The sequence below is a fragment of the Phoenix dactylifera genome, chromosome 12, assembly GCF_051530095.1.
Source record: "Phoenix dactylifera cultivar Ajwa chromosome 12, Ajwa_hap1_PhDact_Kaust_v1.1, whole genome shotgun sequence".
Lineage (NCBI taxonomy): Eukaryota > Viridiplantae > Streptophyta > Magnoliopsida > Arecales > Arecaceae > Phoenix > Phoenix dactylifera.
This window is the reverse complement of record NC_143201.1, coordinates 11,813,950-11,830,097: the sequence shown is the minus strand read 5'-3', so window position 1 is coordinate 11,830,097 and position 16,148 is coordinate 11,813,950. Positions and strand designations below refer to the sequence as shown.

The following is a 16,148-nucleotide window of genomic DNA, read 5'->3' as shown; positions in this document are numbered from 1 at the left end:
CCTTGAAGAGTGAAGCATCCTTGACAAAGAAGAGCAAAGCCACTTCAAAGCGATAAATACTTTCTAACTCTTCTTTGTAGTTAATATTGTTTCATTTGCTCATTTAGGAGTTTGAATCTTTCCTTTTTGTTTATCAAACTATTTGTAAAGGTTCGTTGGTGAGCCCGTAAAACCAACAAAGATTTTTGGTGAACCCGGAAAACCAAAGTGTAAAGGTTCGTTGGTGAGCCCGTAAAACCAACAAAGGTTTTTGGTGAACCCGGAAAACCAAAGTGTATAGGTTCGTTGGTGAGCCCGCAAAACCAACAAAGGTTTTTGGTGAACCCGGAAAACCAAAGTGTATAGGTTCGTTGGTGAGCCCGTAAAACCAACAAAGATTTTTGGATTGTGAGCCCGGAAAACAATCCAACTGTAATCCGCGGGATTATAGTGAATTCCCAAGGGGTCGCTTGGGGAGTGGACGTAGGTGCTAAGGAGAGCACCGAACCACTATACTTCTTGTTGTTTGCATTGTGATTTGTTTAAGTTCACTAACTCATCATTTAACACAAGTAAGATAGTTAAAATTCAAAAGAAACCAATTCACCCCCCCTCTTGGCTTGTCACCTTGGGCAACAAGTGGTATCAGAGCAAGGTGCTCCAATAGTACTCATTGATCTCACAATCAAGAGTTAAAGATCATGACAACCCAAGTGGGATGTATTATGAGTGAGGGGCAATCCGCAAATAGACCACCTCTATTTAATGGCACAAACTACACATATTGGAAAGCTAGGATGAGGATATTCATTCAAGCTTTAGATTATGAATTATGGTACATCATTACTAGAGGGCCTCACACACCCACACTTAATATAGAGGGCACTATCATACCCAAACCAGAAATAGATTGGAATGAAAGTGATATAAGATTGGCACAATTAAATGCAAAAGCTATAAATGTACTTTATTGCTCTTTAGATATAAATGAATTTAACAGAATATCTACTTGCATCTCTGCTAAAGAAATTTGGGACAAACTTGAGGTCACTCATGAAGGGACCAATCAAGTTAAGGAGTCAAAAATAAACATATTAGTACACAAGTATGAATTATTTAAAATGGAGTCTACTGAGTTCATAACTGATATGTTTACTCGTTTTACTCAAATTATAAATGGGCTTAAGAGTTTAGGAAAGTCTTACACTAACTCTGAATTGGTGCGAAAAATTCTCAGGTCTCTACCAAGAATTTGGGAGGCCAAGGTAACCGCAATTCAGAAAGCTAAGGACCTCAACACACTGCAATTAGAGGAACTTCTAGGATCACTCATGACCCATGAGTTGACAATGAGGGAAAATTCGGAAGAAGAGGTCAAGAGAAGAAAGCCCATTGCCCTAAAGACTACCACCTCTAAACAACAAACTGAATCAGAAGATTCAGATAATGATGATGAATTTGATGAAGAAGGGATGGCTGTGCTTGGAAGAAAATTCAGAAAATTTATGAGAGGTAAGAATAGATTTTATAAAAAGAAACCCTTCCTCAAAGGTAGCTCAAGCAAAGAAAAGGGTAAGGACAAGGAAAAAGAAAAAGAAACTCCTATTTGCTATGAGTGTAACAAACCCGGGCATTATAAGATAGATTGCCCAGATTTGAAATGGATGGCAAGAAAACTGAAAAAGAAGAATTTCATGGCTGAATGGAGTGAAAGTGAGGAGTCAAGTTCGGAAGAGGAAGATCATCAAGAGACGGCCCAAATGTGTCATATGGCCAATAACGATGAGGGGTGTCTTGCAGCTGATAAAGTGGAAAAACGATGGTATCTAGATAGCGGCTGTTCAAGACACATGACCGGTGACGTAGACCAATTTGTCACCTTGGAATCAAAGAAGGGTGGAGTAGTAACCTATGGAGACAATGGTAAAGGACATATCATTGGAAAGGGTAAAATTTTCATTACTCCATCCATTTTTATAGAAAATATCTTATTAGTTAAGGGATTGAAGCATAATCTGCTTAGCATAAGTCAATTTTGTGATAAAGGGTTTAAAGTCACATTTGAAGCATCTGTATGCATAATCACAAATCCTAAAGATAATAGCATTGTACTTGTAGGACAAAGGCAAAGAAATATTTACTTGGTAGATCTTCATGATGTAGGCAAGAAAAATGGATTATGCTTAATTACTAATGAAGAAAAGAAAAATGAAACAAGTTGGCTTTGGCATCGTAGACTAGGACATGCTAGTATGGAATTAATCTCAAAACTAGTCAAGAAGGAATTAATAAAGGATGTGCCAAAATTGATTTTTGAAAAGGATAAAATCTGTGGACCATGTACTTTGGAAAAACAAACTAGATCATCTTTCAAATCAAAGAATATAGTATCAACAACTAGGCCTTTTGAACTTATACACATGGATTTATTTGGACCCACTAGAACTGCGAGTCTAGGAGGGAAGAAGTATGGACTAGTTATTGTTGATGATTTTTCAAGATATACATGGGTTTCATTTTTGGCACATAAGAATGAAGCATTTTCAACATTCTTGAAACTATACAATAATATCATAAATGAAAAGAAACTCACCTTAATAGCAATTCGAAGTGATCATGGTACTGAATTTGAAAATCAACACTTTGAAGAATTTTGTACTAAAAATGGTATTTCACATCAATTTTCAGCACCTAGAACGCCTCAACAAAATGGGGTTGTTGAAAGAAAAAATAGGACATTGGCAGAAATGGCACGCACAATGTTGTGTGAGTCAAATCTTCCAAAGTACTTTTGGGCTGAAGCTATAAGCACTGCTTGCCATATTCTAAATCGAGTTGTAATACGACCAATAACCAAGAAAACTCCTTATGAACTTTGGAAGAATAAGAAACCAACTGCTAAATATCTTAAAGTATTTGGATGTAGATGTTTCATCTTAAACAATGGCAAGGAGGATCTAAGTAAATTTGATGCCAAGTCAGATGAAGGTATCTTCTTAGGATACTCCACATCTAGCAGGGCATATAGAGTATTCAATAAAAGAACTCTAGTAGTAGAAGAATCAGTCAATATTATATTTGATGAGTCTGATAGTGAGTCTGCTAGGAAAGAAAATATTGTTGATGATGATACAGGAATTGTTGACTTTGAAAAGTTGAATATTAATGACGTGCCAATTCAAGATAAGGGAGATGATTGCGTGCCACCACTATCCCAGAGCTTGCCAAAGGAATGGAGGTATGCATATGGACACCCTAAAGACTTAATCATTGGTGATCCATCTCAAGGGGTAAGAACTCGATCATCTCTTAGAAATTTAAATGATTATCTTGCTTTTGTTTCACAATTAGAACCTAAGACTTATGAAGAAGCTGAAAAAGATACTAATTGGATAAATGCCATGCAAGAAGAATTAAATCAATTTAAAAGAAGTAATGTATGGACATTAACTGAAAGACCAAAGCATAACTCAGTAATTGGAACAAAATGGATATTTAGAAATAAATTAGATGAAAATGGATTAGTTATAAGAAATAAGGCTAGACTTGTAGCTAAGGGATACAATCAAGAAGAAGGAATAGATTTTGATGAAACATTTGCTCCTGTAGCTAGATTAGAGGCTATTAGATTACTTCTAGCATTTGCATATTTCATGGATTTCAAATTATATCAAATGGATGTAAAAAGTGCATTCTTAAATGGTCTTATTGAGGAAGAAGTATATGTAGAGCAACCTTCTGGTTTTGAGAATCATGAATTGCCAAATCATGTGTTTAGACTACATAAGGCATTATATGGATTAAAGCAAGCACCTAGGGCTTGGTATGATCGATTAAGCAAATTTCTGCTTAATAATGACTTTAGTAGAGGAAATGTAGATAAAACACTATTTCTCAAAAGAAAGGACAAAAATCTATTAGTGGTTCAAATATATGTAGATGACATAATCTTTGGTGCCACAAATGATACTCTTTGCAAAGAATTTGCTGATTTAATGCATGGAGAATTCGAAATGAGTTTGATGGGAGAACTAAGCTTCTTTCTAGGATTACAAATCAAACAAACTAAGGCATTTTCATTCATCAAACTAAGTATACAAAGAAAATACTAAAGAAGTTTGGGAATGAAAATCATAAGGGAGTAGGCACTCCAATGAATCCTACTAGTAAGCTAGACAAAGATGAAAAAGGGAAGAGTATTGATATTAAGCTCTATAGAGGACTAATTGGATCCTTGCTCTACCTTACTGCTAGTAGACCCGACATCGTATTTAGTGTAGGAATATGTGCTAGATACCAATCGGATCTTAAGGAGTCACATTTAAGTGCTGTTAAAAGAATCCTTAGATATTTAAGAGGAACTACCAATATAGGATTATGGTACTCAAGAGACTCCTGTCTAGATTTGCTTGCATATTCAGATGCTGATTTTGCCGGATGCAAATTAGATAGGAAGAGCACAAGTGGCACATGTCAATTCTTAGGAAATAACTTAGTATCATGGTTTAGCAAAAAGCAGAATTCAGTGGCACTGTCCACAGCTGAAGCTGAATATATAGCTGCTGGAAGTTGTTGTGCTCAAGTACTATGGCTTAAGCAACAACTAGAGGACTATGGAGTTAAGCTAGATAATATTCCTATTAAGTGTGATAATGCTAGTGCCATCAATCTTACTAAAAATCCAGTTCAGCATTCTAAAGCCAAACACATAGAAATAAGGTATCATTTTATTAGGGATCATGTGCAAAATGGAAACATATGTATTGAGCATATATGCACTGAAAAACAATTAGCCGACATATTTACAAAACCATTGAATGAAGATAGATTCTGCATGCTAAGAAGGGAATTAGGCATATGTGATCCTTTTTATTGAAGAAATATAAAAGGGAGCTAGTAGTCTCATGATACATTCCTCTAACTTCTAAAATCCCATGAAACATGAGTCAAATTTGTTATCTAGAGATTCCTTACTCATGTATCATTGTCCCAGAGAGAATTTATAAGGTTTGGAAGCAAGAAAAATTTTTAGAAGCAAAAAGGAAGAGAAAAGAAAATTTCTGCACTTGGGTCGACCCAACCCAGAACATGGGTCGACCCAACGTTGAGTCGACCCAAGAAAAATCTTGAGTCGACCCAACGTCGGGACCCCACTGATAAAAGGGGACCCGAGAGCTTATCTAGGGCACTGTTTGCCCTTTGTCTTCTTCCGAAAAACCTTTTCCCCACTCTCAAATCTTCTCCAATCATCTCCAAACAGTAGATTTCCTTGAGATCTTAGAGAAATGGGACCCAAAAGAGCCGTAGCCAAGAGATCCGGAAGAGTAACTCGGATCCAACGGGAGGAAAGGCAACCTACCGAGCCTTCTCCCGTGTCTCCACGACGTGAGGCACGTGCGGAGGCCCCTCCTCCTTCCCCCTCAGTGATACTTGCAAGATTTGCGGGGAGGCCGGTTACAACGGGAAGAAGGATCCATTCCGAGTTCTTCAATCAAGAAGGGTTTCGGATTTGGGAATGGATCCAAAGGCAAGGTTGGGAGTATCTTTGCTTCCTAGATGTGGTTATCTACCCCGGATTGGTACAAGAGTTCTATGCCTTCCTCAAGACTGGTATGGGAGGGCTTGTTTCAGAAGTTCGAGGGGTTCGAATTCGAGTTTCCGAGGAGAGCTTGAGTGAGCTACTTCATCTACCCTACATAGGAGCCACTCCGGAAAAGCCAGAAAACAAAATGAGAGCTCTACAGTTGATCATGGAAAATGAGAACTTCGATTTTTCCACGAAGGTAATAGCTAGTTCTCTTTCCGCTGAAATGAGATTATTGCTCAATATGATCAATAGGATTTTATTTCCAAAGACCGGGAGATTCGATCTCATCACTGAGCGAGATCTGGCAGTGATGGAGTGTATGATTCGGGGGATTCCCCTAAATCTTCCGGCTATGATACTGAAACAGATGAGGAAGGTGATGTGCAGCAACAGGGTATCACTACCTTATGGTATGATACTCACATTGATTTTCCGTCAGCACGGTTTACCTCTCGAGGAGGAGGCATCCAAGAGTCTGCATCACACTGACACATACACTGCACGGACACTTATACGCATGGGATATGAGAAAGTGAACGGGCAGTGGATTCATACTGGAGCAGGCATTCAGGGTGAGGCACCAGAGGGAGATGCACCAGAGGATGAGGATGAGGAGCATATGGATCATCCTACTGCACCCTCAGAGGCTGGACCATCGTCATCCGTTCCTCCGTCAGATACGGATGAGTTCTGGAGCAGGATGACTGAGCTCATGTCAGCTCAGGCGAGGACTATCACTGACGGGCTGACGAGCCGATTGGACGCCCGATTGGATGTCATGTCTGCTGAGATCAGTGATCTGAGGCAGCAGATTGGAGCACTCCAGAGAGAGAGAGACCCATGGACCATCTGTGCCACAGGCTGCTGAGTCAGAGATTTCGGCACAGAGTCATCCAGCTCGTCGTGCTCCACGCCAGACACAGTTCCACCAGGCTCGACCTCCCCTCGCCACGTACACTAGGAGGATGAGGACTAGATCCCAGCCGTTAGAGTCTCCCTAGGCTGATCTTAGCATCTATGTTTAGAGCCTAGGCTAGATATCTAGTTCTCATATGTATCTTGCTTTTATCATGTATCTTTAAATCTTGATTAAGAAACATTATATCTTTTTTTTTTTGTTTTAGGACATGAATGTATGAAAATGTTCCTATTTTGATCAATGAAGTTTGAAGTTTGTTGTTTATTGCATCTTTCCCATGTATCTTTTTGATGATAACAAAAAGGGGGAGAAGTAAAGAAAGAGTATTTATTTATTTTAGGAAGTAAAGAAAGAGTATTTATTTGAGGAGAAGTAAAGATCTTAGGTGAGAAGTAAAGATTTTGCGTAGATTAGATAAAGCAACAAAAAGGGGAGAAGTAAAGATATCTTTAGAGTAAGTAAAGAAAGAATAATAAGAGCAAAAGTAAAGAAAGTTAAAGAAAGGAGAAGTAGAGAAAAAGAAATAAGAATTTATGCAAGAAAAGAGAAATAATTGGGCAAACAAATTGAAAATCATATAAGATAGCTTATACATCTAAGGGGGAGCAATTTGTAACAATGAAAATCATCAAATCAAAAATTTCTATCAAATTTCATAATTTGGCACATATAATTTCAGAATTTGGCACGCACCTCTCGCACCCTGATACATAACCTGAAACTCATAGTTTATCTCAAATTTTTGAAGTTTCATCGCTAATGAATTATAAATGAAAGGGGGAGCAATTCAAAAAGTCAAATTGGCAACATTTGAATGATATAGGGGGAGATTTCACTCTTATATATGAAAAGCTGAAATTCAGCAATTTAAACCCTTTTATAAACTGTTTTTAAAGACAGGTATCAATAGGCTTATACTCTTTATTTTGTAATCATCAAAAAGGGGGAGATTGAGGATGATAGTGTTATTTTGATGATTAACAAGCAATTATCTAGAGTATATTATAAGTTAAATTGATACTTCATTTATAAGTTCATTACTCTCAGTATATTTGTATGAATTGATAATAGATACATGGCTTTGTTCATTTGAATGAATCTAACCTTGAGATGCAGCAAAGTGTAGATTGAGTCGACCCAAAGGATGATTGGGTCGACCCCGGCACATCAAGAAGTCATTTGGCACACTTCTGCAAAATTGGCACAGATGAACAGTGAGTTGGGTCGACTCAAGGTAAGCATGAGTCGACCCAAACTTCAAGAACCTCAAAACATGAAAGAAATATGTTCTCTGGATTTACTGAGAGGGTCGACCCAAACAGTGGTTGAGTCGACCCAAGCTTGAGTCGACCCAAACCCTGAGAGGGTCGACCCAAAGGCAAGACAGAAAGACAGACAGAAAATGGTTCTCTGAAATTACTGAGAGGGTCGACCCAAGAAGAAGTTGAGTCGACCCAAGTGAACTTTGAGTCGACCCAAAGAATGGTTGGGTCGACCCAAGTGAAGGAAGTCTGAAATTCAAGTTTCTGTGTTCTCTGAGAGGGTCGACCCAAGGAATGTTTGAGTCGACCCAAGGCAAAGTTGGGTCGACCTAAGGACAGGTTGAGCCGACCCAAACACGGGCTGAACAGTAACGGCTAGTTCTGCAGATGTACTTTTTGTCCTTTCCAAGATCAGTAACGGCTAGTTTTTGAATTCTAACCATTGGGGCTTGACCAAAGGATGTGGGAAGCTATTTAAAGGGGCACTATTTATCAGATAGAACAACTTTTGAAAGAGATATCAAAGAGTACACAAGAAAACAAAAGTGCCCTAATCTTCTTCATTCAAGTGCTTCATTCAAGAATCAAAGAAAGGGGTTGAGCAGATTCAAAGAGTCATCAAGAGCTCCATCCTCCCTTGAAGAGTGAAGCATCCTTGACAAAGAAGAGCAAAGCCACTTCAAAGCGATAAATACTTTCTAACTCTTCTTTGTAGTTAATATTGTTTCATTTGCTCATTTAGGAGTTTGAATCTTTCCTTTTTGTTTATCAAACTATTTGTAAAGGTTCGTTGGTGAGCCCGTAAAACCAACAAAGGTTTTTGGTGAACCCGGAAAACTAAAGTGTAAAGGTTCGTTGGTGAGCCCGTAAAACCAACAAAGGTTTTTGGTGAACCCGGAAAACCAAAGTGTATAGGTTCGTTGGTGAGCCCGCAAAACCAACAAAGGTTTTTGGTGAACCCGGAAAACCAAAGTGTATAGGTTCGTTGGTGAGCCCGTAAAACCAACAAAGATTTTTGGATTGTGAGCCCGGAAAACAATCCAACTGTAATCCACGGGATTATAGTGAATTCCCAAGGGGTCGCTTGGGGAGTGGACGTAGGTGCTAAGGAGAGCACCGAACCACTATACTTCTTGTTGTTTGCATTGTGATTTGTTTAAGTTCACTAACTCATCATTTAACACAAGTAAGATAGTTAAAATTCAAAAGAAACCAATTCACCCCCCCCCCCCCTCTTGGCTTGTCACCTTGGGCAACAGAAGAACATTTGATATCTTGTTCTTGCTTAATTTATTTACAGGTAACATATTATTGAAATCCTTGCACTGCTGTACCTTATGTAACATTGTTCTGTTTGGATACCTCAAAATTATGCATAAAAATTTGTCAAAGCATTGCTCAGACAAAATCGCAACTCCACAATTAGATTATCTGAAAATATAAGTCCTAGCATCCCATAATGAGCCACTTCAGCTAGAATAGTAAATAACCATCTGGATAAATCTGGCATCTGTCCACCCTTTTGTACAAAAAGATCATAGTAGAAAAAAACTTGGATGGCAAATCTCAGTCCCTAAAATCAACTAACATCTCTAACTCCTTCTGTGTCACTTGTGTTCTAGATTCTACATCGTGTTCTCTGGTATTTCCTTTATAACAGCATATGAGCCAAAGCATGTTGGTTTTGCTTATGACCATTATTATAATTCTCAATTTATTATGGTTGTCTGTAAAGAATACAATTTGATTTCTACATGCCAAGTTGCCAACAATAGAAAGATGGAAAAATATGTCAAAGAAAATCACCAATACAATATGATTTCTACATTCAAACAATAGAAAGATAGAACAATGTGTCTAAGCAAATCACCAATGCATGGAACACCATCTAGAATGGCAATGGTTGCAGGAATAGCTCCATTCTCCTTCACAATAGCCTCAACCTCTTTTGCAGTATAAAGATTCTCCGGATAGGGCATACCTAATGCAAGTGACAAAAAGATATTAGTGACTGAGAGAACCTAAATGCAGTGCACAGATTATATTTGGTATTGCAGGGAACAATGAAACCGTAGCACAAGCACATAGAATTTGGCATTCACATAAAAGAAGTAGATAAAACCTTGTTAGTTGGAATCAAGCCCAAATCCTTCAAGTGCAAAATACATGCTCGACTATCCAACTTGAGTATCCACAATGATAGAGGCAGATAAAGGCTTAGCTTGGGAAAAGGAGAAAATACAAGGGTACACACTAAGAGATGCGTATATAAATTCAGAAGAACTCCTTCTAAAGGAAAAGAAACAAAAGCTTCCTTCAAAAACCACATAGATTGCCTCTTCCCATCCAGGACTAGCCTTTATATAAGCATAAGATGGAAAATCCCTCCACCTACATGCATGCAACATAAATATTGAAATAAATTTCAGCAAGTTTTTTTCTAATTTTTCAAGAGAAGCAGCACACAAAACTAAAAGACCTACTTGGAAGTTCACCATTACAAAACCCAACCTTGATATCTACGAATCAAACATGATATGCTAAATGCATGAAAATTATAAGGAGTCTCAAACATTAGGCTTCATGGAGTGGGTTTTATGAAAGGGGCTGCTATTACAAGCATCTTTAGGCATATTCCTTGGTGGGACATTGCAATGGATGACCACGATCTCACCAGCCTATGTGCTTGGGTAGATATGCCTCACGTAAAACCCAAGAAAGCACCAGGCACCAATGCGGTGGAATTGCTCAAGCACCTAGATGGCAACTTTTAACTACATTATTATAAATGAAGAGAAATACAAGCTTCACTGAAAAAACACTCAAATCACCTTCTCCATACATGATTTGTCTTCACATAAACATAGGACGTAGCATCCTTCTAACTTTGGGCATGCAAAGTATATATTAAAAAAGTTTCAAAAGGTCTTCCCACTTTTCCAAGAGAAAACAACACCAAAAACTAGAAGAACTAATTGTATACCCCCACCATAATAAAAACATATCTAACGACAATATTTAATGCAACTACTAAGCAAGGAAACAAATTCTAATTTCATGAAAAGCAAAAGAAACTGCACCAAATGGGCTTCATGGAGTAGGCTTCTCTTATTGGCTTCTTTAAGCATGTACCATGGACACCTCCTGTGTGAATCCAGACCATCAATCACAACCTACAACATTAAAAATGTCTAACAATTCTTGACCATCTATCAACCAATCACAAAATGGATTGTTTGAATGGTTATGGTCTAACAACATTCAAAGCCACTTGGGTTTGGGCGCACGAGTATCTTAGGATCTGTAAATAATGATCAATGGTGTGAATTCTCAACTACTATCATGCACAATTAACAGTTCGGCATCAAACTCTAGAAGTACAATTTGTTTTATGTTAATTTGATACACAAGTAATCTCCAAAATATTAAACTTTTTGTATTGAACTGTAATCAATAATGTAGATTCTCGATTTGGAAAATCCACCATGGACTTCACTTAAGTCGGTTTGTTCATCATCATTGAGAATCTATGCCAGTTTATGTCAATTTCATTATTTTTGGATTAGGATAACCCACCATGTCGATTAGGATTCTATGTCAGTCTATGTCAGCTGTTTGCAATTGCACTTTGAAAACAGAAAATGAAGAACATAAAGGAAGGTAAATTATTTCCGACATTCATAGTCATGGCAATAATTACATGTGCATCAGGCCCACTTGAACTTTAGCTAACTGGCATAATTTACAATGCTTTGATGCTTTCAAACATTGGCATCCTTCAGAAAAATGATAGTTACAACGTAAATGTGTGCATTTTCATATCAATTACTGAATCATCTAACAGGCATAAACTTGACACTCTTGATGATCAATATATGCAATATGTGATACAAGTCAATCCAAGGAAAAAGATTATTTACAACCGAATGATTCTCAAAGTGCTAGATAAATTGTATTGCATAAATTATCTTTATCATCTATGCTTACCATGAGAAATTATAGTCGACTCCAAAGCAACAACTGCATTACCATGTAAAAGAGCATCACGAACATCTGGGGCTATTTTCAGATGCTCTCCAATGTAGGCCTCGTTATCCTACAAAAAAAAAAAAAGATGGATATTCAGCTAAACAATTCACTTAGGAAGAGATCTGGACTTTTCATGTTTCTGTTGCTTTCGTTATCTCATAGGACTGTTGGAACCTCCGAAATTTTCCCATGGAAAAAGAAGAGAACAATCAGCAATATAATTAGGATGATCGGATGCCTTCATTGAAGTAAACAAATTTCCAATATCGGATAAGCTAAGTTAGAGAATTTGGTGACTAAAACTGTATTTTAGTGCTCATATGAATCCAAGCTTTCATTCGAGCATTTTATTCCTTTATTTCTGTTCGTATTAAACGAAAAAATATATCTCACTAAACTCCTCAATACCTCACGAAATTAAAAGGAGCACAAGTCAAAGGCCCAATAAAACGAACATCACGGCATCGGATGCTTATAAATAGAACTAAACAGAAAGAAATGGCAACAACGAGGATTAGGTTAGGATGGCATTAAAAAAAAAATCGGGAGGAGGACCCTACTTTTACCATCCTTTCTTTTCTTGGCGATCGGAATCTTCTGCTTCCTCTTCGCCGTTATAAATTATGAGAAGAAAACGCGGCCTGCTCGACGTCCCCGGAATTGAAGAAAATAGAAGAGCACCGGAGAAGGTAGAGCGGCTTGACGAGCCGAGACGTGCCGAAAACACTAGCGAACAAGGTCTAGGTTTTTTTTTTATTCTTGTCGAAATTATATATAATTCATAGAACACATCATTATTTACAGATCAACAAAAATACCTTGGATTAGTATGGTTCATATTTGGATAATCCTAATTCCATTAAACAGCTTTTCCAGATAACCTTATTTCTCTCTTATTATGCTAAACAGTCTTTCTGGATCGGTTGGTAGCCTATTTCCTGGCTATAGTGCGGAGAAGATACCCTCCGGCACGTTAGGATTACCGCATACGTCCACTTTTTAGACTTACTATTGGAATAGGTGCTATTCCGTAGTCATTTTTTCAGCACTCGGCGGGATAACGCCCTACTTATCCCCTACCAAATGCCGATAACTCTATTCCGTAAGGAGCGATAGAATATGCTTATTCCCTTCCACATTGTAAGCCCATTATTATATTACCCTTCCATTTTTTCCATCCACTCTTAAGTACATAAAAAAAGCGGAATAGTAATTTAGTTTTCATGATCACAAAATATAAAGCTATTGCACTCTATTTCCTTCCCCTATCCCCATCCTCCAACCAAACTCTAAAAGCCATTTATCCCACCTCTAAGCATCGGAGGGCTCGATTGGAGTCAGCTCCAACAAGTTCTCTAACTTGTTGTCTTGTAGATCAATGGAGGTAATTCATATCGATAGTCTAAAGATCACTAGCAACGGATTGGCCCTATCTATGGAATAAGGCAAAATAAGCTATAAAGCTCAGGCAAAATAACCATCAAGGGGTCCACCCACCACAATTAGCTAGTGAGAGTCTGACAGCTTTCTGTGCAATCCTCAGAGATCTCAGCCTCCTCAATCAACTTTAGGAGCTATCAATATTGAGCAGTATAACCTACTCATTCAGTAGATGCAAGTTTTCACTGCAGCGCTGCAAAACCTATAGCAATAAACCATTGATCCTGCAGCTAGCCACCGAACCATCAAGACCGCTTGGCATAAGGCAGTGACCGCCCTTCTCCTAGGTGAAGCCAAAGGTGCGATCATCTCAACTCTTCCTCTAAAGGAGGCTTCAAGAGGGAAGCAAATCTCGACCGCAAGATTGAAGAAATAAACAACAAGAATCAAGGTATTAAGGGGAAAGCATGCTAGAGTAGGCAATGACCTAGAGAAGATGAGTGAACCTCCTTTCACCAAATAAATCATGGAGGAACCCTTACCAAGAAAATTCAAAATGCCTCGGTTGAGCATTACGATGGTTCCTCAAATTTGATGGATCAACTCAAGAGTTTTGGTACTCTTATGTTCCTACAAAGAGCAAATGATGCTGTAATGTACGAAGCTTTCCTAGCCACCTGATTACGCCCAAAGAATAACGCGGCTATCGCAGTATATATTGGGGTGTCGATTCCACAGGGAGAAGGTAGGAACACTAAAAGGAACTACAAAACTAAAAAGAAATATCAAAGCAGTAAAATGTGATGTGAATGTTTAAAAGTAAATTGACAATTAGATTGTAGTAGTGAAAAGATGTGACCAGAATTAATGGCAGCAAAGCATCGGGAATTCCTCACTTGAATCAGGTAATTCCATTCATATTTGATCCATTGGATAACTCAATTAGAGATCATAGCACCAGATTCTCTAATTGGAGGATATAGCATTACAATCAAAATATTTAGTGATAATTCTAGAAAATCATTCTCCTCTTTTAAAACCAAGGATTGTTATCCTTTTAGACTCAGATTCAAAGACAAAAATATACCCAATGGCAATATTTCAGCAAAAAATCACACTAACTGGATAAACAATCAAATCTAGATATAATCAAGCACCTCAATAATTCTATAGAAAAAGACATGGCTGAATCTATGAAAAGAATAGGTTCAAGATTATTCCAACACAAGAAAGATCTATGGATGAGAAATGATAAACAAAAATTGTATCAACATGAGAATCTATTACATAGATCAAATATAAATGAAACTACCATCATCCAAGCGAGTTCATCCCTAGCTTCACCAAGAATTAGCTCTCCATGAATTTTTGGCTCCTCTTGATGATTTCTTTGTAATGCAGCCTTTTTTTTCTTTAGAACGGCGTGCTCCCCAAGTATATATATGATTTTGGGGCTAAAAACCCTAGGAAACACGACTTAGACACGTTTGCATGTGTTTTTCCGACTTTACCCTCGAGCACCAACGTCAGCATGAAGTTCGGGAGACTCTCCAGATCGCATCTGATCTTCAAATTTTATGTTCTTATAGTCATTTGAAAGCTCTGGAAGTCTAGTTTCCAACAAAATTTGAATCATCTCAATTGGACTTCTGTAGCTCTCGAAATCATCAAAATACTACACAAAGGTCTGATCTGTCAGGGCCCAGGCTGGCGGTTTAGGGAAACCTAACTTTGCAACTTCATAACTTTCTCTCTGGAGCTCCAATTGACCTGATTCTTGATGCATATGAAACCTCAACATGTCTACTTCATCTCTACCAAGTTTCATTTCATTCGGACTGCAATGGGATATTCAATCTTCTTAACTCCATTCCTACAATAAAATCACCAAAATCAATTAAGACTTGGACACTTTGTGAAGTAAAGTTCAGATTAGAAAAATATCATAAAAATATCCAAATCATGCTTAAGTCTTAACAATTTAGCCTAAAGTGGTAGTGTTAAAAGGTACATTTTCATGCACCTATCACACCTCCCAACCAGCTTATTGCTAGTCCCTAGCAATTTAAGCGAAGAAAAAGAACGGACTATATCCAACCCAGTGTAGACAGCTTTTGCATGAGCTAAGCAATAATATTCAAGTATAACAAACAAAGTACTCGCAAGAGATCAACAATACTATCAAAATCAGTCCATCAAGAGCAACTCCCAGAATTCGTGTGTGTGTGTACTCTAAGCCGTAACCATCTTACCACCAACCCTGACACATACAACGTCGAGAACATTTCAAACAAAAGCTTCAACTCCATATCTCACAGGTATAATATTCAATAGTAGACTGGTGTAAGGGGTCTCTCTATGGAGTTGAGAAAGGGTGTTCATACAAATATATGAGAAGGCAAGTGTTCATGAACAAGCAACAAACAAGCATTGATCTTATGATAGGATCACCAACCATTGGGAACTCAACCATTCTTACCACAAACCCACTTAGGATCAAAAAGGTCAATAATAAAAGGTTGTAATGAGGCTAAAGTTAAGTAAAATAAAAATAATAAAAGGATGGATAAGAGAATTCAAAAGAACTTTCCAGTACATGCTAGAGGTCTTCACAAGATATAACATCAAGCACAACTTCCTCAAACCGCTTGTACCCTTTTTTTTTTTCTTCTTTTTTTTTTCTTTTTTTTTTTCACGCTAGTCATACCATTTGGTTATTTCATCAACAACTTCATACTAGCATTTTGAACCTGTGACAAGCAGTTTGGGAACCAATAGAATCATTTTCAGAATGGAGATTAGAGCCTGAGACATTTTCAAGGCCTGTGGTAATAGAAAGCTGAAGCTGCTGGTGGAGTTGATTTGTTTCTTTCTTTTCTTTTTCTTCTTCCCTTTTTTTTTTTTTTTAACACAACCTTTGGTTGCAATTATGGAGTCCATTTCAGCAAACCTGACAGCACCAATGAGAAACCACCACAGTACATCCCCTTTC

The 16,148-nt window shown here is 37.8% G+C and overlaps 1 protein-coding gene across 5 annotated transcripts in view; it reads right to left on the bottom strand.

Moving 5' to 3' along the window:
* LOC103723746 (indigoidine synthase A family protein) overlaps positions 1-12,718 on the bottom strand; it is a 41,657-nt gene extending 28,939 nt beyond the window's left edge. The window contains exons 1-4 of one of the 5 annotated variants that reach the window (XM_039119800.2): positions 12,595-12,718; positions 12,337-12,502; positions 11,735-11,843; positions 9,618-9,728 (exon numbers count right to left, since the gene is read on the bottom strand). In XM_039119800.2, coding sequence (XP_038975728.2) covers positions 9,618-9,728; positions 11,735-11,843; positions 12,337-12,345 — 229 coding nt within the window. In that variant the 5' untranslated portion in view covers positions 12,346-12,502; positions 12,595-12,718. Of the gene's footprint in view, positions 1-9,617; positions 9,729-10,827; positions 10,921-11,734; positions 11,844-12,336; positions 12,554-12,594 lie in introns of those variants that run through there. The other 4 variants (XM_088708436.2, XR_015971909.2, XM_088708437.2 and 1 more) reach the window with 4 other exon arrangements.
* Positions 12,719-16,148: the final 3,430 nt, after the last annotated feature.